At 36.2% G+C, this 26037-nt stretch overlaps 1 protein-coding gene across 4 annotated transcripts in view; it reads left to right on the top strand.

Annotated features, from left to right (window-relative positions):
- The window catches only part of VEZT (vezatin, adherens junctions transmembrane protein), a 66364-nt gene extending 42670 nt beyond the window's left edge, over nt 1-23694 (top strand). For 2 of the 4 annotated variants that reach the window (XM_045826482.1, XM_045826485.1), the window contains 7 exons: nt 1102-1239; nt 4631-4778; nt 7047-7378; nt 9642-9835; nt 12535-12635; nt 14185-14392; nt 17698-23694. In XM_045826482.1, coding sequence (XP_045682438.1) covers nt 1102-1239; nt 4631-4778; nt 7047-7378; nt 9642-9835; nt 12535-12635; nt 14185-14392; nt 17698-18212 — 1636 coding nt within the window. In that variant the 3' untranslated portion in view covers nt 18213-23694. Of the gene's footprint in view, nt 1-1089; nt 1240-4630; nt 4779-7046; nt 7379-9641; nt 9836-12534; nt 12636-14184; nt 14393-17697 lie in introns of all 4 variants that reach the window. The other 2 variants (XM_045826481.1, XM_045826484.1) reach the window with 1 other exon arrangement.
- Nucleotides 23695-26037: the final 2343 nt, after the last annotated feature.

Raw genomic sequence — 26037 nt, 5'->3', positions numbered from 1 at the left:
AAAAAATGAGTACTGTTTTGTTCTGCCTCAATTTGTCCTCTATAACAAATAATTTTACCCTTCCTTGCTGCATTTTTTATTTTAAAATAAGCCTATCAGTCATTGTCCTGTTTTTTAAATAGATTTTTAATGCTTGAATATATTTTAATTTGGTTTAACATTTTTGAAGTTTTGAGTTAGATGTCTTGTTTTACAATCTGTGGGTATAGTCTAAGAAATTTATAAATTCCAGTATTTTGTTTTGCTATTGGGAGACTTTACCGGTTAGGTGGGGAAAAAAACACTCCAATAACCATGTAATATGTAATGATTCATAGTTTCATTTATAAAAGCATAATGTGTTCTATGTTATTATTGCAAATAGACGCTCCCCCTGTATTGTTTGGAAAGTGCTATGCATTGTGCTTCCTCTTGAACAGTTTTGAGAGTAGCTATGCTACTACATAGTAACCCTTACTTTGCCTTTCTACTTGCATTCCCCTGTTGGCCACTGGTCCTGTTACGTTTCTGCGTCCCCTACTTCATTTTGAGTAGGTAAGTGCCAGTGGCAGCAGGTGGGTAAGTCATTTTACCCTACTTTTATGAATGTACAGAAAGCACTTCTGTATAGTATTTGATTGTTCTGTACAAGTGGCCCAAAATATGATTGATGAACATATGTGAATGCATATTAAGAATGTGAAAGTGTTTATAATAAGGCTTTCATACTGTAGATAAAGGTTTTAAAAACTAAATGTAAAGTAGTACCACTTTAGTATATTTTAGCAGGTAACGTGTCTATATAAAAAAGTTGTCATTTTTACATAAATACTCTTACATTTCTACTATATTTCAACTACAATTCTTTGTTTCCCCGTTTTAGAGGAAGCCTTTATACTTTGAGATTTTAATTTTTCATTTATCTTTCTCTGGTGGCTATAAATGTATTAGGGAAATGCCTATTTATGAGATCTGAGTGAGATACTTATAATCATTTTTCTAATGAAAATCATGGAAAAGGAATTTTTTTCTAAACTTAATAGAATTATGGATTTAAGAAACAAAAACTTTAGGACACCTGTACAGTTGTATCACATTTTACTTTTCAAGTTTGCTTGACAGGGTCAGTGCTGCTTGCCCATTCAATAAAGCCGGACAGCATCCCAGTCAGCATCTCATCGGCCTTCGGAAAGCTGTGTACAGAACTGTAAGAGCCAACTTTCAAGCAGCAAGGATAGCTACCCTATATATGTTGAAAAAATATCCTTTTTTGGTCTAAAAGTAAGAAAAAGAAATGTTTCCAGATTCCTGAATATAGATCTTATAGTTGCATCCTGTAAAAGTTATATATAACCTGAGATTGCCTATTTTAAAGCTGATTTCCATCATTACTTCTATTTTAAAACTGGAAATGCATTCCAGGGGAATGACAATAACAGACAGGAAGATAGTTCTTCTGTTGTCATGTGGCTCATTTCTAACAAGGAAAATACTGGAAGGCCCTCCCTTTACTGGTCCAAAGAATAAAGTCTGGCTTTGCTGGGTCCGACATTTTTAAACTTACTGAACATGGCCAATTTGTGTCATGACACGGAAATAAACTGGCAGCAGGAAATCCTTCCCCTTTCAAAAAACAGAGGCTCTAGAGTCAGATCAGCTACCTTTCAATTTTGGCTGTATCCATTGCTGCCTAGGAGACCATAAACAAGTTTCTTAACTCTCTGTACTTTGCTTTATTCATTTTTAAAATGGCAATGCTAACATAGGCTTTTTGACTGTTTGTTGACATCAAATGAGTTGGTACATATAAAGTCTTAGATAGTGTCTGGCACTCAAAGAAAATACATGATAGGGTGGGTCAGTCACTTAAATTTACCAAATCAAAAAATTAGTTGTTAGGTCCTGGCTGGTGTAGCTCAGTGGATTGAGTGTAAGCTGTGAACCAAAGGATCCTCGGTTCGATTCCCAGTCAGGGCACATGCCTGGGTTGCAGGCCAGGTCCACAGTGGTGGCCACATGAGAGGCAACCACACATTGATGTTGTCTCTTCTCCCTCCCTTCCCCTCTCTCTAAAAATAAATAAATAAAACCTTTAAAAATTAGTTGTTAGGAAATAAAGGCATATAAGATCTTTATTTTAATTAAAATTCATAAATAAAGTATGAGTAAATGGACTATAAAGACTACTTTACACCTTCTGTATGCTGGATACTCTAGCATTGTGCATACATACAGGTATATTCACTGTACTATACTACCTGTTTGGAAATTGAGAGAAAGCATTTCCATTATAGTCAAGAACTTAGCCATTTAGTTTCCCCACTGGCTAAATACCTGCCTATTATGGGCTAGGAAAACCGAGCAAAAATGTGTACTATTTACTTAATTTTAAAGACTTTTGAATGCAGTCAGTAGGTAAGTCAGTATTTACAATACAGTGTAAGTGCCCAGTGACCTTCCAGCATAGCAGGACAATGTACTGGACCTGTGGGGTCAGAGGGCTGTTAGTGAAGTGATGCCTGAGCTGACCCTCAAGGAATTAGTAGGAGTTGTCCTGAAGATGGTGAGAGTCTGCATTCCAAGTAGAAGGAAGCAAAAATATAGAAATAGAAATTATGACACTGTGGCATGTTAACTGCAAGTTGGTACTCATTTGGTGAATATTTATTGAGTATGAGCTCAGTGCTCACCAATATACTAGCACTGTTATACAGTGGTACACATAATAAACATAGTTCCTGCCTCAGGGAGCTTAGAGTTTAGTGAGAGGCAGGGGAGCAAGAAAGGGTAGCCTAACAAAGCTCTCAAATTGTGTAAGTTCTCTGTGCCAATCATTTATCTAGACACAGAGCGCCTAGCAGTGTACAAGGCAGACTTGATCCCTGTTATCATGGCATTTGCCTTCTGGTGGATGAGGTGATGAATGAAGAGTAGGCAGATAAGATTTTCAGATATTTGCCATAGAGAAATAAAACAACTCAGTGCAATAAGATAGTGATTGGTGGGTTGATGCTTTTAGTTAGATGGTGGGGTAGGCGTCTCTGAGGAGCCAACATTTAAACTGAGGCTGAGTGAGGAAAAAGGTTATGTTCCAGTTAGATGGACCAGCAAGTACATAGACCTTGTGCAGGAGGAAAGTGGGCATGATTGGAGTACAGGAAGGAGGCCACCGTGACTGGAGCACAGCGAGCAGCTGGGAGTGGGCGAGATGAAGTAGGCAGGGGCCAGATCCAGTTCTCCACACAGGAAACCCTAAGAAATTACAAGTAAATGAATCCACCAACTGTTTCTTTCAAAAGACCAATAAGATGCATTAAATCCTTGCATGCCTGATCAAAATAAAAAGAGTGGAAACATATAACATTAGTAATGAGAATAGACCTATAACCATATATAGAAAAGAAATTAAAAGCCCTGGCTGGCGTAGCTCAGTGGATTGAGCGCGGGCTGGGAACCAAAGTGTCCCAGGTTCGATTCCCAGCCAGGGTACATTCCTGGGTTGCAGGCCATAACCCCCAGCAACCACACATTGATGTTTCTCTCTCTCTCTCTCTCTCTCTCTCTATCTATCTATCTATCTCCCTCCCTTCCCTCTCTCTAAATAGATAAAATCTTTAAAAAAAAAAAAAGAAAAGAAATTAAAGTTATCATAAAGGCATAGTATATGGAATTTTGTGGCTGCAACTTTGAAAATGTAGGGGGAAATGAATCATTTCTTATCAAAAGACAAATCTCTGAAAGAATTGAAAAACTGAAGAGATTAGACACGTGATTTTAAAAAATAATACTCCTTTTAAAAAAGAAACACTTGGTTATATGTAAACAAGGGGAAATATGCAGCTATAAAACATGATAAAGTTCTTGATGCACAACTGTGGAATAATGTTCAAATTATATTGTTAAATGAAGAAAAGCAAAGTGCAGAGAGCAGTGTTTATGTTACCCTCCCATTTGTGTATAGAAGGGATTATGTATATATGTGTATGAGGAGATAAGTGTGTATATGTCCATGTATATTTCTACATACACTTATATCAGGATTTGCTTTTACATGTGTATGTATGTATAACATCCTGAAGGATACACAAGATGCTGGTAACCGGGATTGCCTTTGTCTTTGGGTAGGGGGACTAGGTGACTAAGGAATAGGGGTAGAAAGTAGTAGAGGAAGGCAAACAGAAGCAGTAGCCTGTGCCAGACAACCTAGATAGAACAGGCGTGGTGTTACTCGCCTGGCAGTCTATGCACTTTGAGATAAAGGTCAGCTAGCGGTGTCCCACAGCACACAGACTGGGAGGAAAGCCAAGTATTTACTGTAGGGTAGTGAGTGCCTGAGCCATGATACAATAAAGTGCACAATGTAATACAGTCTCAAAAGGTGTCAGAAATAACTGAAATTAGCCTGTTAGCATTTGTGAATAACTGACTTTTTAATACTTTAGATGTAAAAATATTTTATTCACAAGGAGCCTGTAAAATATCTGAGGTATGTCAATATATTGGATTTTAAGATTAGTTTCTTTTAAAATGATGTAGATCTCCTCCAGTCAAAGTTCACAACAAAGAACAGGAAAGGTAATGCTGGGTAGGTTTAGTGTACCCTTTAGGCTGTAATGAAAAGTCTTTGTTGATTGCCTTAACCTAATTTAACCTACCCCCTGAACTCTGAGAGTGACAATGTGACCAACTACATCTGTGTGGTGCCTTTTAAGGAGCTGGGCCTTGGACTTAGTGAGGAACAGATTTCAGAGGAGGAAGCACATAACCTTACAGATGGCTTCAGCCTGCCGGCATTGAAGGTAATCCATGGAAGGAAGGGAGGGAAGGGCTGATGGAAAGACAGATGCTCTCGGATTGTTCCTGTGCTTTCTGAACACAAATGGTGCACCTGTTCTCTTTTATTGTTTCTGAATACTATCACTGTAATAGCCTTACTGATGTTTTTGAAGCTGCCTGTAAAAGTATATTATAAAGTTGGGTAAGAAGATCCTTATAGTTTGATATCAAAATACTTATAATTCTTAATGTAAGCATTAATTAAAGTTTGGCGATAAGTGAGTTTAATGGGGAGCCAATACAAGTGATTTTATCTACTAGCCATTTGTTTCAACAAACATGAGTAAAGAACTTTGAGGATCTACGTCTTCCCTTTGGTAAATGTCCACAATTCTTGTTTAGAACAAGAATTTTTTTCATATATTAAAAGCCACATGAAGGATACATTTGGCCCTGGTTGGTGTGGCTCAGTTAGAGCGTCCCATAAGCCGAAAGGTCGTGAGTTTAGTTCCCAGTGAGGGCACATGCCTAGGTTGTGGGCTTGGTCCCAGTTGGGACATGTGTGAGAGGCAACCAATCAATGTTCTCTCTCACACTGATGTTCCTCTCCCTCTCTCTCCCTCCCTTCCCCCCTCTCTAAAATCAGTAAGCATGTCCTTGGGTGAGGATAAAAAAAGAGAGAAAAAGAAAGATTTTGTCAGTTCTACTTTCACAATATATCCAGAGTCCAGGTACTGCTCACCTCTTACCGCTAACCACTGGGGTATAAGCTATCATTAACTCCATCTGAATTATTACAGTAACTTCCTAATGGGTCTCCACTTCCCTCACCTCCCTGTCTTCTCTCAACACAGCAGCCAGAATGAACCTATTAAAGCATAATTCAGATACATAACTTTGTGCTCAAAACCCTTCAGTTGCTCCCCATTTCTGTTAAGAGTAAAAGCCAGAGTTACTTTAGTAACTTGATCACTTACCACACTCCTCTTCAGCCACACTCTCTTTGTTCTGCAGATGTGCCAAGTACACTCCTATTAAAAAACTTTGCAATTGAACCTCCTGCTCCCTGCAATTCTCTTCCCAGATGATAGTCTCATGCCTCAATTTTGGATCAGACTTTTTTAGAGCCCTTCCTGTCTCCCTCTCCCCCCCCTCCTCTTTTCCCTACGCATGCACACAGAAATGCATACTCACTGTTCCCCATCTCTGTGGTATTTTTCCCCACAGCCCATCAGCAAAGAAACTATGTCTTTTACTTATTATTGCCTATTGTCCCCATACTTGAATAAAAGCTCCATCAGGGCAGGGATTTTTTTTTCTTTTGTTCTCTACTATATTGTCAGCACCTAGAACAGTTCTGGTACATCATAGGTGTTCAGAAATACTTGCAGAATGAACAAATAAAGGAATAAAGAAGATCATTATAATCATAACATTTAATGGTTAATAAGACTTATGAGGTAAGCTTATTTATATTCCAAAATTCCTAGGTAACTTTGCCTTTAGCAATTTGGAAATTTGACCTTGCTTATTTTTTAAAAAATAAATCAATGGTAAATTAGTTTTACATTAAATTATCATAATATTCAGTTAATAAAATAGTCTAAAAATGTCCACTTTCTTAGCTGTGAAAAACTGGACTCAGAATTGGTTCAATCCTCTTTGTAGTATGCTAACTTTCATTCCTACTAGATTGCTTCCTTGTGTGTGTTTGCTTGTTTGTGTTGGAGTTGTCCTCCTCCTGAATAGGACTATATCTGGAGAAATCTTTTGCTGCGTGAATTCAGAGCATGTCTCTCAAGAATGGGTTTTATAGTTTCTCATGCCAGACATTTCTAGGTATGAACACCCTGGAACTGATTTTTATGTTATTTCTTAACTGTTTCCTAGCCAAAATAATGGTGTAATTTTGAACCCCAAACTCTGGACCCATCAGTAACTTGTTTCTTTGGACTGAATGTAGGTTTATTATTCCTTCTGTCTTCTTTTCTTCTTTGTGTAAAATTTTTAAACAATTTATCAACATTTACTTCTAATAGGTGTGTCTCATTCCATCAACACTTCCGTTCTAGGTTAGAGCTGTACTAAATTACATATTGGTGTTTCCTGCTATATCAGGATCATAACTTCCCATGTGTTGTAACTACATAATTTGATATAAAATTCTCATCTAATCTTAGAGTTAATTCAGGCCCAACTATATTCATTACTTAGGATAAAGTGGAAAATTTAAAGTTTGTTTTGAAAGTTGGCAAATATTTTTTTATTGATCTAGTTCTTTTTTCTTTTAGGTTTTGTTCCAACTCTGGGTGGCACAGAGTTCAGAGTTCTTTAGACGGTTAGCTCTGTTACTTTCTACAACTAATGCACCTCCTGGACCCTTACTTACTTCAGCACTTTTGCCTCATCGTATTTTATCTGATGTGACTCAGGGTCTACCTCATGCTCATTCTGCCTGCTTGGAAGAGCTGAAGCGCAGCTATGAGTTCTATCGGTACTTTGAAACTCAGCACCAATCAGTACCCCAGCGTTTATCCAAAACTCAGCAGAAGTCAAGAGAACTGAATAATGTTCACACAGCTGTACGCAGCTTGCAGCTCCATCTGAAAGCATTACTGAATGAGTAAGTTTAGAAGCTATATAAGGAAATGTCCCCATGATTAGCAAGCTTCATTCTTATGCCATTGTGGTTGTTGGCTTGTGTCCTAGCTAGAAAGAAGAAGCAAAATTGAGACATGCAGCATGAAGGATGGTTTATAGCTACAAATATAGCAGAGAAACGTGATATGTAAGTACTATATTGGGGGAGTCATTTATAGTTTTAAAAGTCATTGTTATATATAGCTATAGAATAGTACATTGCTATTTTTCTAAATAAACTCAGCAGATTTGAACATTTCCCTGTAGCACAGGACAAGGTTTTTGGACCTGATTGGATAGTAAGATGGAGGGTGCATATTTGTTGATCTTCTATTTTGCATGGTGTTGCTGATAAAATGTAGGGTGCAATCGCTTTGGTGAAGTCTTGTAGTATAGGACTGGATCAGATGGATGGCTGGGTTCGTGTTGTGTTGGTAATCAGGAAGGTCATAGGAATTTAATTAATTTATATGATTGTAGTTAGTGTACTTGACCCCGGCTACCAGGCAAGAAGTGGAAGGGAGAGGGTAACAATCAGTTTTATAATATAAAACGGGTCAAAGGGGCTTGAAGTCTCAGTAAAATCAAAGGACTAGTTTACTAGAGTAAAGGGGGATGTGGCGTACAGAGATAGGAAATTAAGGTCATAAAGACATTTTGAAAAGATAAGTTTTTTCCTATCAGTTCAAGGTCTGGTATTAGGTGTGTAAGGCTGGTGTCAAGGTTAGGTAGGGCACAGGGCAAAATTAAGAAACTGTGAGGCAGGGATGTTCCAGTGGTCTGTAGCTGCTATTCTAAGAAAGCAGGTGAATGCCACAGGGAATATGGCAGGTCAGGCGGTCTCAATGTGAGTGGGTAGCAAAGGTTGGGCTCTCATCAGAGGAAAACCAGATTTCAGTGGAAAGGTTTATGAGGTAAAGCCAGAGTCTCTAAAGAATTAATCTGTGGCAGTAGAACCAGAAACATGCTGGGCGTGAAGGAATGCGTTATGAGAGAAGATGGCTCTGGGAAGAAAGAGTACCCACTGGGCAGATATGCAAATGAAAAGGAGGGGCTTCGCTTCCTTGTAAGAGATTGTGGGATAATGATGGGAAGTGTATGTCCTGTTTTAAAATGAAGTATTCTGTGTTGCCTTTCAAAATATTTTAACTGGAGAGTATACCAGTAATTATCGTATCTGATTTGTTCTTGTTCTATAGCACTGCTACACACAACTTTTAAAAGTCTTATCTAAAAACTTTTTTCACTCCCTTTGCTGTTGTCTCCTTTGCTTTTCCCACTCACTTTCCTACGTGAAGACATTAACCCTTTAACTGCTCTTCCTCCTCCAGAGTGCTCACTGCTAGATAGTTTCTGAGGCATATATTTGCTTTCTCACTTAACCAAAACCTCACCTGGTTTCAGAGTATAGCAGCTTAGACTGAAGTCTATAAAAAAACATTTGGCAGAAAGGGTTTGCCATAACTGACTACCGTCTGCCTTTTTGTCTTTATTTCTCACTCTTTTTCCTTCAGTCCAGCCAAAATGTATGTTGCCTTTTCCTTTATTCCATCTGAAGTGACCTTCCTCATCTTTGTACACGCTCCAGTTTTATCCATCCCTCAATACTACCTCCAAAGTACCTCTTCCTTAGCCATCCCCTATCTGTACACATTGCTGGTAGCAACTCCCCCTCTTCTGAATTCATACAACACTGTTTTCATCTCTGCGATATTATACTTTTGTGCCTGGGTTCAACCCAGCTTTACAGTTTACCAGTTGTGTGACTCTGTGCCAGTTTCTTCAGCTCTCTGGACCTAATTCCTCATCTGTAAAATAGAAATAAAGTGCTAGTTGTAACTTTCATGATATTGTATTATATTTATATGTATATATAATTTCTGTGGTTCAGTTACAAGTTTCTCATCAGTAGAAGATGGGTTTCTACTACTTGGTTTGACTTGTCCTTTCAGGACTTACCTAGTATGCATGTAAGCACTATTTGTTGACTAAATATATAATACTGCTTATAAGCTTTTTTAAAAGTGTGGTAAAATACACATAACATAAAATTTACCACTTAACCATGTTTAAACGTATGGTTCAGTAGCATTGAGTATATTCACATTATTGAACAACTATCACCACCTTCCATCTCCAGAACTTTTTTCGGCTTATAAGCTTACTTTCTTAAATAAACCCTAAAAATCATAAATTTCCCATTTTATATTTTAGAAATGGTGAAACTATTTTCCTTTATTACTCAGGGTAATAATTCTTGAAGATGAACTTGAAAAGCTTGTTTGTACTAAGGAAACACAAGAACTAGTTTCAGAAACTTATCAAATCCTGGAACAGAAATTAAGGCTGATTCAGCCTCATGTTCAAGCAAGCAACAATTGCTGGGAAGAGGCCATTTCTCAAGTGGACAAACTGCTACGAAGAAATACGGATAGAAAAGGTACCTATGAGAGACTTCTTGTGCAGATTCTACTCCAGTATGATTTCATTAGGTACCTTTCTTGTCACCGTGATGAAACTGACTTGACAAAACTTCTTAGTTTACTGAAAAAGTGGAACTTGTATGTACAGATTGATACTGAATATAAAGTCTTGGTTCTTATTAATGTAAAAAAATCAATATGATTTGAAAGTTCACTGAATCATCTACCTAATTTTTAAAACCTTAAATGAAGGGATAAATATTAATAGTATTATTTATTATTAGAACTTCTAGAATCTCTTTTCCAGTTAGGGTAATAATGAGTTTGACATTCACAGGCCAGATACTGAGTTTTGCTTTTAAGGTAAAATATTTACTTGTGTTATTCAGAAATCATACACAATCTCACCTTCAACAGAAACCTAAACAACAAAACAAAGAAACAAGCAAAATATAGTCAAAGACACTGAAATAGAGGACAGGCTGACAGTGAACAGAGGGGAGAGAAGAGGGAATTACAGGGGAGAATGGGAAGGGTTTACAGGAACAAATTTAAAGGACACATGGACAAAACTAGGGGGAGGGTGGTAATGGGAGGGAAGTGGGGAGGGGTGGGTGGGCGGGCTGGAATGGGAGTAAAAGGGAGAAAACTGTACTTGAACAATGATTAAAATAAAAATTTTTTTAAAAAATGAAATCATATACAAATGCTACGACAGGTGGCACTGAGTGTTTGCTTCCAGGGGTTGAAGCTGCATTGAGTGCCATCACTTAATAGTAACACGGCAGTGCCTGACACTGCTAGGTAAAGAGACAGTCTTGAAATTCTTCACAAACCTGCTTTAACTTGACCCAGATTTCATACTTTGTTTGACTAATTTCACTGGAACTGTTTGACATATTAATTTTTAACTTGAGCTATAAACCAGTGCCAGGTTTATTCCTTAGACTTTTATGATGAGGCTAATCGGATTATGTACAGTAGTAGTATTTTTGCCAAAGGTAATTAATGTTTTATCATTCTGTTAGTCATTGTTTTGTTTAGAGTTAAATCAGTAATACTTTGTGTAATGTCTTAAACATGCTGAATAAGTCCTTAGATAGTAAATGTATTAACTTTTTTCAAAGGACATATTAACATAATAATTACTGATGTATTACCAGTAGATTTCCTTTATATCTGAAATGTAAATAGTGAATAATTTTTCCCCAAAGGATAAATTTGCCATGGATTTTTAACAGGTACAAATATTTATGCATTTAAGCTTTTGAAATGACCCAAGTCCATAGCTTTTGAGTACATTTTCTATTAATAGAAACACCGTTGGTGTTAAAAGATGCATCCTGCTTCCCCTCTTGGCATACTCTGAGATGTTGAATCTTAGTCACTCATTTAAACATGATTGTTAAGACTGTCTCTAGATTATTGGGCAGGTGATAAGCTATTTCTTAATTATGCTCTGTATATGTCACTTTTGTTCATACATGGTAATGATATGAATTAAAATAGAAGTAATTCACCAAACTTTTCTAAGATGCACATAGTGGCCATTTTTTTAATCCTCACCCAAGGACATGCTGCTTTATATTAGAGAGACAGAGAACATCAATCAGTTGCCTCCTGTAAGTGCCCGGACTAGGGATTGACCCAACCCCCCAACCTCCTGGTGTATAGGGACGATGCTCCAACCAACTGAGCCATCCAGCCAGGGCAGGTTGTGTCTTTTTTATTTTATTTATTTTTTTTAGTTATTTCAAAAATTATAGGAATATCGCAAGAATAGTTCACAGTACCCTTCATCCAGATTTCCTGGTTGTTCAAATTGGCCTTATTTATGTATCTGTATATAAATTCCTTTGGTGATACTCTGAACCATTTGAGAGTAAGATACAGACATGAAACCTCATTACCTATAAATACTTCCATTTATATTTTTTTAAAACATGGACATTCCCCTCATGGCCACAGTAACCATCAAGATCAGTAAATTAACATGGATACAATATTGCCGTCTAATCCACCAACCCCATTCTAATTTCACTGATTGCTCCAATAATATTTTTTAATGTCCAGATCCAGATCCCACATGGCATTTAGTTTTTGAGATCTTTGTTCTCCTTTACCCTTTCTTCTCTTTCATAATAATTATTTTGTGAAAGAAATACTTTGAGGTTATATAAATATCCTTTACTCATCAAAAATTTCCCCACTATTAAGCATTTACTTACTAAATGACTCAGTAGTATTATTCCTAGATATTTACCCAAGAGATATAAAAACTTAATGTTCACACAAAAACATAGACACAAATGTTTATAGTGGCTTTATTCATAATCACTAAAAACTAAAAGAAGCTCTTGCCCTTCCACTGGTAAATAGATAAATTGTTATCTCATCTATATAATGGAATACTACTCAGCAATAAAGAAATGAACTACTGATTGATCAATAAGGTAGAGGAATCTCTAATGCACTATGCTAATCAAAAGAAGCCAGGCTTAAATCACCACATACTATTCCATTTATATGACACTCTTAAAATAGTTAAATTTAATAGGAACAGAAAACATTAATGGTTACTAGCAGGTGGATATGGAGGGAGGAATATGGTATAAAGGAGCAGCGTAAGTAAATGTTCTGAGGTGATGGAACTGTTGTGTCTTTTGGTTGTTCATTAGATATTCACTCATTTCTGTGTGGCCTGTTTCTTTTTAAGACAAACCTGATGTGGCGTGTGAAAACCCACGCTGTACTGTGGTACCTTTGATGCAGCCTACTCTACACATTGCAGACAAAGATCCAGTCCCTGAGGAGCAGGTAAGGGTGAAAATTGCTTTTTCCCCCCTAAAGAAGAGTTTACCTACACAAAGAAATTGCTTTTTTCCCCCTAAAGAAGGGCTTACCTACACAAAGAAAATTGCTTTTTTTCCCCCCAAAAGAAGGGTTTACCTGTACAAAGCTTACCTACCTCTGTTATGTGACATGGTTAACTGTTGAATGTGTTGAATTTTTGTTTCTAATGAGCTTCAAAATCACAATATATTAAATTTCTATCAAATCATTAGTTCTTAGTGCCTTGAATTTTAATCCATTGAATCTCCCAGTAAATTTTCTTGATATACATACCTAATTGTCCATTTCTTAGACACTTACAAGTGACTAAGCACATTAAAAATTAGTGCCTTGGCAAAGGTGCCTCCTGCAATGCCTGCAGTGTTTTTCTCCCAGTCTGAGTGGCGGCACTGGCACGTGTACGTGCACACAAGTCCCGTGCACACAGCTTGTCTGACTGCATCTATGTTACACCTGGCTTTTGAAAACAATTTTTAATGCATGCATCAGATATTGACAAAGATTTATTTTGTTCATCCTAAGGAAAAGGAATTTTCCTTAATCCATCTTAATCCATTGAATCTACCAGGAAATTTTCTTGTTATTCATATCTAATCATCCACTTCTTAGACACTTAAAAGTGATTAAACACATAAAAAAAGTTTTCCTTACATCATATAGTCTATTCAGTATTCTTAATTGCAAAGGGAGACCAACCCTACTTAGTTTAACAAACAAGAAATTTTTTTAAAAATATTACATACCTGACAATATCTCAGAGGGCCAGGTAATCAGGCTTGAACCAGGCTGGGGTAAAAATCTTAAATATCTGAAAAGAGCTGTTCAAGTAGCAACATCAGTGCTAAATCACTGGGCGCGGACACTGCCACTCGCTCGTCAGTGCTACCTTCAGAACCTCTGCCTCTGGAAACTTGATCTGCTCCCTTTCTTACCGGAGTGGATTCCTCAAGATGACTGCTTCTTTTATAACAAACTTCAGAATCAGATCTGACCCAGGTACATCCAATTAGAGCACTCCAAGTCATTTGCCTGAGCAGAACTGCGAGGGAGGCTGTGTAAGCGGTGATCCTACCATCTGGCTTAGTGATATGGAGAGTCATAGATGAGATATTTCCCAATCCTAGGAATAGTGTTCGGACTTGTTGGAAAGGCAGAAGGCACCACAAATGTCTACCACAAGACGACTAACATCTGGACCACCTCCCCAGACCACCAGCCCTGCTCATTTTGATTGGTTTTGACAGAACTAATCACTGTAATCTTAACTAGAGCTGTAGAATGGTATCAGAGTAGAAAAATGATTGAAATAATTTAAACTTTCTTATTTACAACCCTTTTTAGTATCACTTAAGTTTTTTCAAGTTTTCCATTTATCTGTGTTTGCTGTTTCCCAACTGTGCTTAATGACCTGTGCCAAGAGTCTTCCTTTTTTAATCTTGGACATTAAAGAAATGAATCCCACTAGAAAATTATCTGCTTGAAGTAAAGTACTTGTTCTTTTATTCATTTTCAGGAATTAGAAGCTTATGTAGATGATATCGATTTGGACAGTGATTTCAGAAAGGATGATTTTTATTATTTGTCTCAAGAAGATAGAGAGAGACAGAAGCGTGAACATGAAGAATCCAAGAGGGTTCTCCAAGAATTAAAATCTGTGTTGGGATTCAAAGCCTCAGAGGCAGAAAGGCAGAAGTGGAAGCAACTTCTATTTAGTGATCATGGTAAGCACTGACTTCAGAGTAAAAGGTTATTTCAATGTAGGGGATTCCTTTTTCTTTAACTATGCATCTTATTTTTGTTATAGAATTCTTAAGGCACAATGGAAAAAATGTAATAAAGATTAAATAAAAAATAGAGTACAATCTGGAAAAACATTACAGCTATAAGGGATCTATCAGTAAGTATAGTCATAGACATAAAATCACTTCTAGACATAAAATCAACTTAATTAGAGTAGGTATACAATGAAATTGGGAATATGAAATCACACTTTTCATCAGGGTTTGGTTTTGGGGGGCGGGTTTTGACTAAATTTGTTTTTGGAATGGGCAGTGAGTTGAATAAATTAGAGTGTTTTCAAATTTCGTGAATTTGAGATTCTGAACTCTGTTCTCTTTCTGTTGATATTATAAATACGTCAGTGAAGCACAAAATAAATAACTGAGTTCATTAGTGAAACAAATAAATTAAGACCTATGCCACTTAGCTACATCATTAGGGTCACTCAGTGATTTGAGCACTGGAGTAGTGGGAGCAGAGGAGATGGTTCTGTGCACACTGTCTCCATCCCTGGATTTGGACGGAGTTGGATAACTGCTAACACCTAAGATTAGCCTTCAACGTGTTTACGCTTCCCACCCTTCTTCAGTTGAACTTCTTGGGAGGCAGGGAAAGGAATGAGGGGAAGCTTAATAATTGACAACATTAAACTAGCTAATTTCTAGATGAAGAATTAATTCCTATGGATTTCTAAGAAGGTAGAGTGGGATTTCCATTTTAGAAAATGTAGATCAATTGCCTTCTTTTCCCTTTCTCTTTTCCACTCAAAAACCTTCTGGAAAGTTCTTCAAGGTTATCTTTTCTTCTCTTAGAAGCCCTACCATTCTCATTCTCCCTTATCCAGATGTACATTTCTTGATTTTATCCTTACTCTTTCTTCGCATTGGCCTCTTTTATAGTCCAGGTCTCCATTAGATTATGCTCATGTATTATATAGCCTTTTTAGCTGACTTCCATTTTCAATGCCATTTTCGTCTAAGCTATCTGTAGAGATAGTTTCTAAGATTCTAAGGTAGCTTCTATCCAGATATTTCTGAGACAGAATATTGATAATGGCTCTCTATCTTAAAAACAGTGGTGCCCCTTTTTATTGTTTTAACTTCATTTCCTGGTCTTAAACCTTTTATCATATGAGTCCTTCATACCCAATTTCACAGTATTTCTAACATAGAGATCTTCCTCTAATTATATTTATCTAATTATACTATGGTTCCACAAATTTTCTGTTTTTATTTGTGAAAACATTCATGCTGATCCCTTTACCAAAAATTTATCTTCCCCAAGTTGTCCTCTCCACCAGTCTCCCCTGTGACTCCCCCTCTGACGGCTCCAGCCCTGCCACCTGGCCGACCACTACAGGCCCTCCCCCAGAGGGCACTGCAGTGAACGGAGGGCAAGTCCTGAGCAGCCAAGCATGGAGGACGTTAGGGTCTTCCTACAAGCTGCAGTAAAAGTATTCCTGTAACCTGCTTGTTTATGTAGTGGGCCTACATAAAGAGATTGAGAGATTGAGAGTATAATGTTTTAGGCACTGTTGTTTTCTCTCCATTTGATTATTTGTGTCTCTATAATTAGTCTCCTTAAATAAGGGTTGCATTCTCTGCAGTATTCATTCGGCAAATTATTCAACAAGTAGTTCTTAATACACTTTATTGTTATATATCCCTAGCACACAAATCAAGAGACAAAAATCCCTGTACTGCTGGGGGTTTATGTTCTAGCACAGCGTTAACACACTTGCCAGCTGACCCATTACACGGATTATGTCCGCCCCCCATTTAATCAGGAATACTCAGCAATAACCAGGAAAACCAATCAACTTCTAGTAAAAGTTCCATTTTTTAAACCAGCAGATTTATAGATTAAAACTGCACATGAAGATTGAAAATAGCATCTTATATATAAACTTGTACCCTTTTTTTTATTGTTTAGTATTTTCTTCATATGTCTTTAAAATTATCCTATTAACAATATGGACAAAGATAGAACACTGAGAGAAATGTGTTTCTTTTTCAGGTATGTGCTTTTGATAGTTTACATTTGAAAAGGCAATAATGCTGACTTAGTTTGTGAAAGTAAAAGCTGCTGATATCATAAAATGCTTTTCCCGTGAAATCTTTCAGTACGTCTTCCAGAGTTGTGTTCATCTCTGCCTGCAGGGGCAAAGTCCGAATGGAATTAGAGAGGGAGATTCTGCACTGGAACCTGCCGTGACCAGTTTTTTCTGTTGTTGCTGCATCTCTAGTGGAGTTACTGCAGCTTAGGGATCTGTTTCTTGAAAATGGACACGTTTTACAAAATTGCGTTTAAATAAACGCCAGATCTTCAAGACGCACTTTTTTTTTCTTCTGCCATGCTTCATAATATGTATGTTGTATTGTACTAACCCCTCACACTGGGAGGAGAGCCTGCCTAGCAAGCAACCCACTGCCTACTAACATCAAGAGGGGCTAAATAAAACTCCATTTCCCTTGAAAGGACAACTTCTGCCGTATGGATATATATTATACTTATGTATTATGCTTTGTGCTGTAGTTGATCTTGAACAAAGATTTTATTTCATTATATATTTTTCTGTGACATTACGAAATGTGTAGAAGTTATGGCTTTACTTTCATAGGGTCTTGTTAAGTGGTTGGCAAGTAAGTTGAATTGTATGTTTCATTTGTTTTTCATGCTGTTTTAACTTATAAACATATCTGTGTAGAAAATATGGTTATTATCTAGATTATTTAGGCTTTTTATCTGGCACATTTTCAGTGAAAGCCGTGCTACTTCTTTGTTAATGCAGTGGTCCTCGAAATTTAGTATGCATCAGAACAAAGCAGAAGGCTTGTAAAACACCACTGGAAGCCCCATGGAAATGGGACATTTTCCAGTTCAGTAGGTCTGGGGTGGGGCCTGAGAATGTGCATTTCTACCAGATTCCTAGGTCATGCTAACTGATGCTGTTTGGTTTGGAGAACACACTTTGAGAACCACTGCTTTAATATTTTAAATAAGAGAATACATGAGGTGTTTTAATCTTCATCAAAACCCCATCTCATTTTATTTCTTAAATATTTTATCTCTTAAAATATTCTCTGTATTTATAAATTTATATTGATTTTACTGAAACTTTTATTTAGCCTTTATTTATTCTTTATAAGAAAAAACCTACTGGAAGTTTAAATTAAAGTTTAAATTATTATTGGGTCCTTAGTTATTATTTTTCTTTCTTTCTTTTTGCTTTTTTTCCCCTTTAAAGCTGTGTTGAAACCCTTGTCTCCTGTAGACCCTGTGGAACCCATAAGTAATTCAGAACCATCAATGGATTCAGATATGGGGGAAGTTGGTAAAAATGATAATGAAGAAGGAAATAGTAAACCCTCCATAACTGACAATGAAATATGTAGTAGGACTGAGTATTTATGTGAAAACTCTCTAGACGGTAAAAATAAAGGCAATTCTACAAATGAAGGCTTCCTGCAAGGAGCTGAAGAAAGAGCGTGTTACCAGTGGGAAAGTGAAGACGACTCCCAGCAGGCAGGTGTTGGTGCCCTGACCCCTTCCCATCCAGCTCCCAGGGACTCATTCCAGCCCTCCATTAAGCAGAGGCTGGCGCGGCTGCAGCTGTCACCGGACTTTACCTTCACTGCCGGCCTCGCTGCCGAAGTGGCTGCTCGATCTCTCTCCTTTACCACCATGCAGGAACAGACTTTTGGTGATGAGGAGGAAGAACACCTACCACAAGAAAATGAAAATGAGGTAGAAGAAAAGTAAGAACCAAGATTTACATGAAGGATTTTCAATTGTTCCTTTTATGAAAGTGTTTTTTAGCTTCAAGACTAGATATTCCACTGGAAAGGGAAAATGAGTGTAAGTTTACTATATTTAAAGCTAAGATGTGAATTTACAGGAAGAACCCTGGTTTGAACAACTGTTCTGAAAATAGTAGCTACCTGTATGGCAGATCTTTTAGGAAAACGAGAGAAAGGTAAGGGCTCTTTTGAATAAACTGCTGTTTTATTCACAGCACAACTGATCGGCCTTGAAAATTCTTGAAATACTTTCATAACAATGAATTTACCCTTTCTTGCCAGAATTTGCTACCATAAAATGACTGGGATAGTTCTGTTGCAAGAATATTAACATTTAGTGTGACTCCTTTCTACAGTTTTCTTGCAGTTAATAACTGCAGCTATTATGTTAATAACAAGTTGTTTGTATTTTATTTTTGTTTATACCAAGTCTTAAAGATACAGGTTCTAAATAAAAAAAAAGTTTTCATGCAATTGATGTGTACTGGGATTTGGAACTAAAAATCACTTCTAAAAGTACTTGGGTTATGACATGTTTCTTACGTTTCCCTGTTCATGTGTATTCAGTAGTTAATTTTAAGATTTCCTAATGATACTTAAAAAAATGTACCATTTTAAGAATTACCCTTTTAAATTATTGCGTGCTTATCTTTTTCTTTTTTGTTGCAACTAGAAGAGCTTGTGTCAAAGGGGGATCCCTGTGGTCCATCCAAGTCCTCATCCCCAACTTTGCAGCAAGTTCTGACAGTTTGTCTAGAGATGATGGGTGTCACTAATGTAAACAGGCCACCAGGCTGCTCAGTTCTTACTTTAGGCTGTCCCTTCTCCTCCTGAGTAAGATTCTGGAAATATCTTGTCACCTTCCTGGAAAGCATCCTTGTCTCCTTAATACTTCATTCAGAAACTACCTCTTGAAAGAGATTGCTTTCCAAATTGTCCAGTCTCTTCTGTTTTGTTTTGTGTTGTGATTGCATTTTTCAAAGAGTGATAAATTTTTCAGGGGGATATTGTTTTTTGAAACCCATAGCTCCCATGTACTGACATAGTTTATAGACATTATTTGGGAGAAATGTAGGGATAATTCAATTTATGCAGCTGCCCTAGAAAGAAAATTCCATGATCGAGATTGCTTTAGAATTAAGAAACACATACTAACTCCTGCAACGTAGCACTTCAACGGAGTAAATTTTCATGAAGCAGAGGGTTTTCCTTTCAATAATGTAAGGAAATTTATTTTTTATGCTGAAGACAAACTTGTTTCTGCTTTATATGAATAGTATAGATCTTTTGAACCGTAAGTGATTCTGCCAGTTGCCAAAAATTCTGTGATTTTTCCATAACTAAACTCTTAGGAACAATTCCTAAGAGTGGGTCTGGTTTACAACTTAGAAATAAGAAAACCATTTAGAGTTTACTTTCTTTTTTAAATTACTTAGTTTGTCAGCTCTTTTTTTCCTTGCATTTAGAAGAAGTAATTAAGAGAAAACTTGGTAATTTTTCTCTTAATCTATAACCTTACACAGGAAAAATTTGATTTTAATAATTTTTAATTTTGTTACATTTTATTTTTTATTGCACCATTTTGGGAAAAATAGCTTCATAATATTTTATCAGTTTTATTCAGTGATCTCTAAAGTGATACTTTTTTAATTTTGAAAGGTTTATTTTAATCAAGAATTTCTCATCTTCCAGTCTGATATCTCTTTCATTCACTAGTTGTTACTTAGTTCAGTGAAAATTCTAGTTGCTGAAATCATTATATAATGATCTTAGAACTTTAATTGAATGTTCTTATGATGTTTGTAGTTTTCAAATTTTCTTATCTTTTAAAATATTTCCAACATAAAATATTATCTTTCCTGTGCAAATTCCTAATTTTCTTTCATAGTCGTCTGAAATCAGTGTTCTGTTTTTTCATGGGGGGGGGCTGTATTAAAATAAATTGGAGGTCTTGTTTTTAAAATGCAGATGTAGGGGCCATCCTCCCAGTAATTCTTAGTCATTCGTTTTGGAATAAGACCTTGGTGATGTTATGTCCAGTAAAATCTAAGAACCTCTGTATTGGACTTTACGCTTCTTGCCATGAATACCTTAAGAAATAAAACGGGACAATGTAATGTAAGCGGATATTCTTACTTGTTAATTTTTTAAGAATATTTCACTTTATCTTATCAGGCTTTTGACTAATTTTAATGGCTGCCATCCCACATCCAAAAGAAACTCTCTAGGGAAAATATTTTGCGGGAAAAACTTGTAATTGTGCTTTCCAAATTTTACAGTGGCATTTTGACAGGATAATTCTTGTTAGGAGTAATATCCTGACAGCTTTTAATATGAACTTTTCTATTGTTTTAAGCCTAGTACTTAATGTAAGAATGCACGAAAAAAGCTATTTAGATCAGTCTTGAAGACAGAATTTTTTGTCTATAGTTAGGAAAGTCATGGCAATAAATAATCTGGTAACAGTTATATATTATCTTAAATTATCTTTTTTCAGCTTTCATAAAAACTACATATCTGGCCTGTCTAGTGCCAGACTCTTGCTGGTCATTGATTTGTGGTCCCTGCTTATTTTCACAAGTTGTCTCTATTATCTGACTTAAGTCCTCATTAAATCTAATCGTACTTACAGCATCTGAATATATTGCATTAGGAAATGATACATTGACTCATTTGATTTATGAAGTTACCAGAGACAAGCAAATCAAGAGTAACACATTTAAGACAACTCAGTCAGGAAACTTAAGTATATTGGTTTAAGGATTTAATGCAGAAGGATAAGCCTAAGTTTAAATCACAGGCCCATCAGTTAAAAGCTATGGGTGCAGCTGACTTAGTAACATCACAAGATATTTTTCCAGCAAAACCCAAATCCTCCAGATTACTTAATGATGTTTGTGATTTCTGACTTCTCAGAAATAATTAAAAGTAAAACTTTTGAGACTGAAAAACAAGATCTGGTTATAAAAATGTTAGTAAAATAGGTCAAAAATTTAAAACTCAATTCTCTTAAAAAGAAGTAATATTCTGATTCACATAATAAAAGTGTTACAGCTTTTATTGTTAAAGCATAAAAAGAGTCAAGTTCTGATACATTTCACAGAATTATAAACCAATAGAGTGTTAGAGGGATCCTGGAAGACATTTCACTCTGGTGACGTATATACCACCAGTAATGTAAAATATGAAACATTTCAATAAATTATTAGAAATCATGTGGGAAGAAAAGTTCGATTGATTTGGTTTACTCATAGTATACAGTTTCTATACCTAAACAAAATAAGGAAACAAGAACTAAATACCGTAAGACTTGGTATAGCTCAGCCAACTCATGATTTGAACTAAAGGAGGTGTCACGCCATGAACGACAACCAGACAAAACATAAAGGTTGGTTTGTTCTCCCAGTTATATTTGTAAGAGCATACACGTGCAACTCACTTTATTTTAGAAAATGAAGTGACAAATATTTTAGAGGAGAAACTACGGGGAAATTCCCTAAGTGTAGTAACAGTTGATTTATCTGTAATCATTGATGGATGGCTAACTTGTATAAGTTAATTTTTCAGGTAACTGAGACAAATCCATTTTATCATTAAATATTTTTGACAGTCTAGTAGAAAATTTTCTAAAATGTACTTTCTACTTCACTTTTTCTAGAGTATTGAGGATATAATTTTAACTTTTTTGTTGTTGTCTTTAATCACATCAATTCCTATCATGGGGTAATAGTCAGAAACTCCCCCTTCAGGGCTACTGACACCTATAATGCCCCTTTACTACAGGATTCTGTATTGCTATGCTTTCTGAGTTATGTCTGTTTTTCACAGTTTCTCTGTCTTTTCTTATAATCAGCTGTCACTTTTTGCTCTGTCTTGTGTGCCTGCCTCCTGCACTAGGCCCCTAATTTGCTGCTTCTAATCCGCTGTGGACTGAGAAACCAGATTGCCAAGCTTGCTAGAATTGTGTCTAAAATAAGAGTAAGTAGACTGAAGAAGGCTGAGGGGCTTTTCTGTCCATAAAGTGCATGGACCTTGTGGAACTTGTCTGGCTGTTGAGCGTACTTTTGTTTGCCTCTTAGTTCTTTTCTAAGAACTTGCTAAAGAACATTTGGTTATATATATGATTGCCATATATTTGAAGTATTAATTCAGTTTCTATATATTGATGTTTCTAGGACTCTCCATTAATGAATTCAGATATAGAAGAAAATTTGACTGTCATCTTTTTGTGAATCGTTGTGTATAGCTTAGGGAAATGTTAAACATTTTGTTCTTAATTGTTCCTAGTATAGTATACAGACTTAAAACTTACAGCACTGTAAATGTGTCTTCAACTCTGTTCACCAAGATTTATACTCTAGAACTGTTGGTTTGAGACTAAACATGCATGGCTAATTTAGTAAGAACTGGGTAACTGAATTTTGGGAGAATGAGTCATTCTAGATATCCCAGTTTTCTATGGAGCTTAAACTAAACATGAAATTTTTTGGAATAAGTTTTGAAGGAAATCTTTTAAAAACGTAATATACATTGCTGTCTTCTTAAATGATATATGAAATATATTTTAATCTTTTTGATGTCAAAATGGTCATTATTAATAGTAGTTATTACTTATAATGTGATAGACTAGGCATTGAGATCTGTATGTCCTTTACTAAATGACTCCATTCTGCTGTGCTTTTTTCCTTTACTTGTCTTGGCTTTTTAATAGTTCTGATTCCTCCAGTTTATGTCACTGCTTGCTTAAGTGTGCCTGTAGCAATAGCCTTCCTCCGTCCTCACAACACTCCTCCTAGTCTGCTTTGGTCTTGAAAACAAGGTGACTGAGACTGCTAGAGTAATGTATAAAGTGAGAGTAAATTGGACCCCCCCCCAAAAAAAACAGGATTGTACTTAAGCACATGAATTTTGTGACATCTATTACTTTAGTACACATTTCATTACTATCTTAAAAATAAATGAAGTTACTAGGTTAGATACCTGCTCTCAAAATAGAAGAGCTTTCATTGTACAGAAGGAACCATTTTGTTTTTATATATTACCTTTTTGTATTTCTATCCTCTAATTAAACCAAAAAAATTAGTCCACTCAAACTAGCATTTTCTACAGTATTTCCACTTAAATTGGATATCACGTGCTGCTAAGAATTTTTTTGGCAAGGCAGTTTTTTATTGTTTTGGTTTTGTTTTTAGAGCAGTATATCTTCATTTCGAAAACATGAAGTGGATTGAGTCCTGAAAAATAAGAAAACAATATCTTAATTTTCATTCAGTTAATTGTATGGTAAAATCTTGCCAAAAGTTATCAGTGTTAGATATAATGATATGGAAATTCCTGTTGTCATTCTATATTTTGCATGTTTAAGTTATCATTTAATATGTTAAGTAATCAAGCATGATGATTTTTTCTCTTAAATGAAAAATAAACATGAAATTTGCATGTTACAATGTTTGTAAGTAAAATTCAAATATGTCTAGAAGGGGATATTCTAGCATTTAACAACTTAGTTTTACCAACAGGCTGATTGTGTTTTAGTAATTATGTGAACATCAATACTTATTTTATGGGCATGCCTCATAGTCAGCTTTACATTATTCATGTTACTGGACAGGAATTATGATACAATATTCATTTTTAAAAGTAGATAATCCAAAATAGCTCTCGAGCTGAGACTGCCGTTACAGAAGTGAGAGTCACAATGCCAAACCCAGGTTGCTAGTATGAGGAGAAAAATTCTCTGTGAGTGTAGTTGGGGAATAATAGTGATTGAACTCATTGTGATTGCTGTAAACCAAAACAAGGATGAATCCAGGATTCACATATACAGAAAATATGGATAAGGAGTTGATTCTATGGATATCCTAAAATGTGTGATAAATTTAATGTATTTTAATGCTGTATTTAATGCTATATTTTAATATGTTTTAACTGTCAGCAATTAAATTAGTTTTTTTTTTCATTCCCATTTATTCCATTTGGCACACACCAAGCATCTTAAAGGTTGGCTACCTAAAATTAGTTTATTTTATCATTGAACATTTTTTTTTCTAAAACTAAAGCATGTCTTCTATAGGCTATTCTTTTATAATATCCTAAGAAATTACACACTCCTTTCCCCTCCCAAGTAAGTTCTTAAATTAACTCCATTTCTAAATCAAAGTATTTCTGCACTTTTATTTCACCACCTGTAGTACCTTCTGTTCATACTATGACGTAAATAATGCTTACTCAGGCACAGTACTGGCATCTGGCAACATACAGAAAGCTCCAGAAATGTTATACCTATTCCTTAAAGATTGCCGTATGGTCCTCGTACAGCCCTGGAGGTCCATGTAAGTGAAAGAGCCCAGAAGTCTGCCTGAGCTGAAAGCACTCCCAAGGAGTTTGGTTTTGTTTGGGTTTGTTCTAGGTATGGTCCCAGGGATCCCAGATCAAACCAGGCCCCTGGGCCTATCCTAGAACCAACCTAAACTCGCGCATCATTCCTGGACCGTCAAGAGTGTGAAGACTGAAGATTACCTGAGGCTTACTAAACATCCTACGCTTACCAAGACTCCTTTATGTGTGTGTGTGTGCGCGCGCCTACATTTTAGCAAGAATTGTGTGGTTAATCCTTCTAAAACTAAAGAGATAACAATGGATAACAAGATAAAGCCTTGCCAGATGTTGACATAGTAACTTGTCATAACAGAAATGTGATAGGTAATATGGTCATTTATTAATTGCCAGTGAGGAGACCTGTACTTGTAACTTTTATTATTGAATCTTTATTTTTAGGTTAAAGAATTTAGCCACCAAAAAAAAACTCTCCCCCAAATTAATTTCTGTTTTTGTTTTTGTTTAAGACTTTCTACTCAACAATATTATACCAGTCTCATTTAAGTAATTGTTCCTAGTTTCTGAAACGCATTGGTCTTTGCCTTCTGGCTCCAATGCTAAGTAATTATAAACTCCGGTTTTGGGGGACTCATTTTCTTTTACTCTGTTACTGAATCTACCACATTGCTTTGAGCTCACTTTTCGAGGTTCAGATCTGGGGAGAACAATAGCATCATTTGCTGACACGCTGTCCCTTGCTGGGCTCATTGTAGACTGCACTTTAGAATCGGCTGTGGTTGACGAAAACAGGCTAAGATGATAGAGTGGAAATGGGCTAATACCTCACATTTTACAAAAGTATTTTGTAAAATAAGATTTTTAGTAAGTTTCTTGATTTTCATTCCCAGCTGCTTGCTCTGGATTTTAAAAATATTCTGACCTTGTTGATTCATTACATGGTCTTGTGTCAAAACTGTGACATTGCTGTGGCCACATACAAATTTTTGTTTGGGAGGGCCGGATTGCTGAATGGGATTGAAAAGGCCCCAAATCCAAAGCTCTTATGATGCACATTGCCAGTGAATACTTTCGGGATACTGGCGTTTCAATAGATTTAGACCCTGTTTGAAATAACTGCAGACTAATCAGGGAAGGAGCCAAAAACTGTGCTATTCCTCCAAGCCTTGTCACACCAGGAAAATTGGGTCAGTGGGTTATCCTTTAAAATAGAACTGAGCTCATTCTGAACAACTCACCCCTGCAATTAGTTCTGTACTACATTCATTGCAGAGATGCTTCATCCCATGAATTTTGTTATTTTTACCTGTTAAATCTTACATATGTTCACTCTTCTCTCTCAGTGTTTTCCTGTTTGCATAAATCAAAACACTATATGTGTTACTATGTATATTTTTTGATAAAACAGTAGACTGGATCTAATCATCTTTGGATATTGATTCCCTTTTAAA

The sequence above is a fragment of the Phyllostomus hastatus genome, unplaced genomic scaffold, assembly GCF_019186645.2.
Source record: "Phyllostomus hastatus isolate PE091 unplaced genomic scaffold, TTU_PhHast_1.1 phas_scaffold_755, whole genome shotgun sequence".
NCBI lineage: Eukaryota > Metazoa > Chordata > Mammalia > Chiroptera > Phyllostomidae > Phyllostomus > Phyllostomus hastatus.
This window is presented reverse-complemented; position numbering and strand designations above follow the sequence as displayed.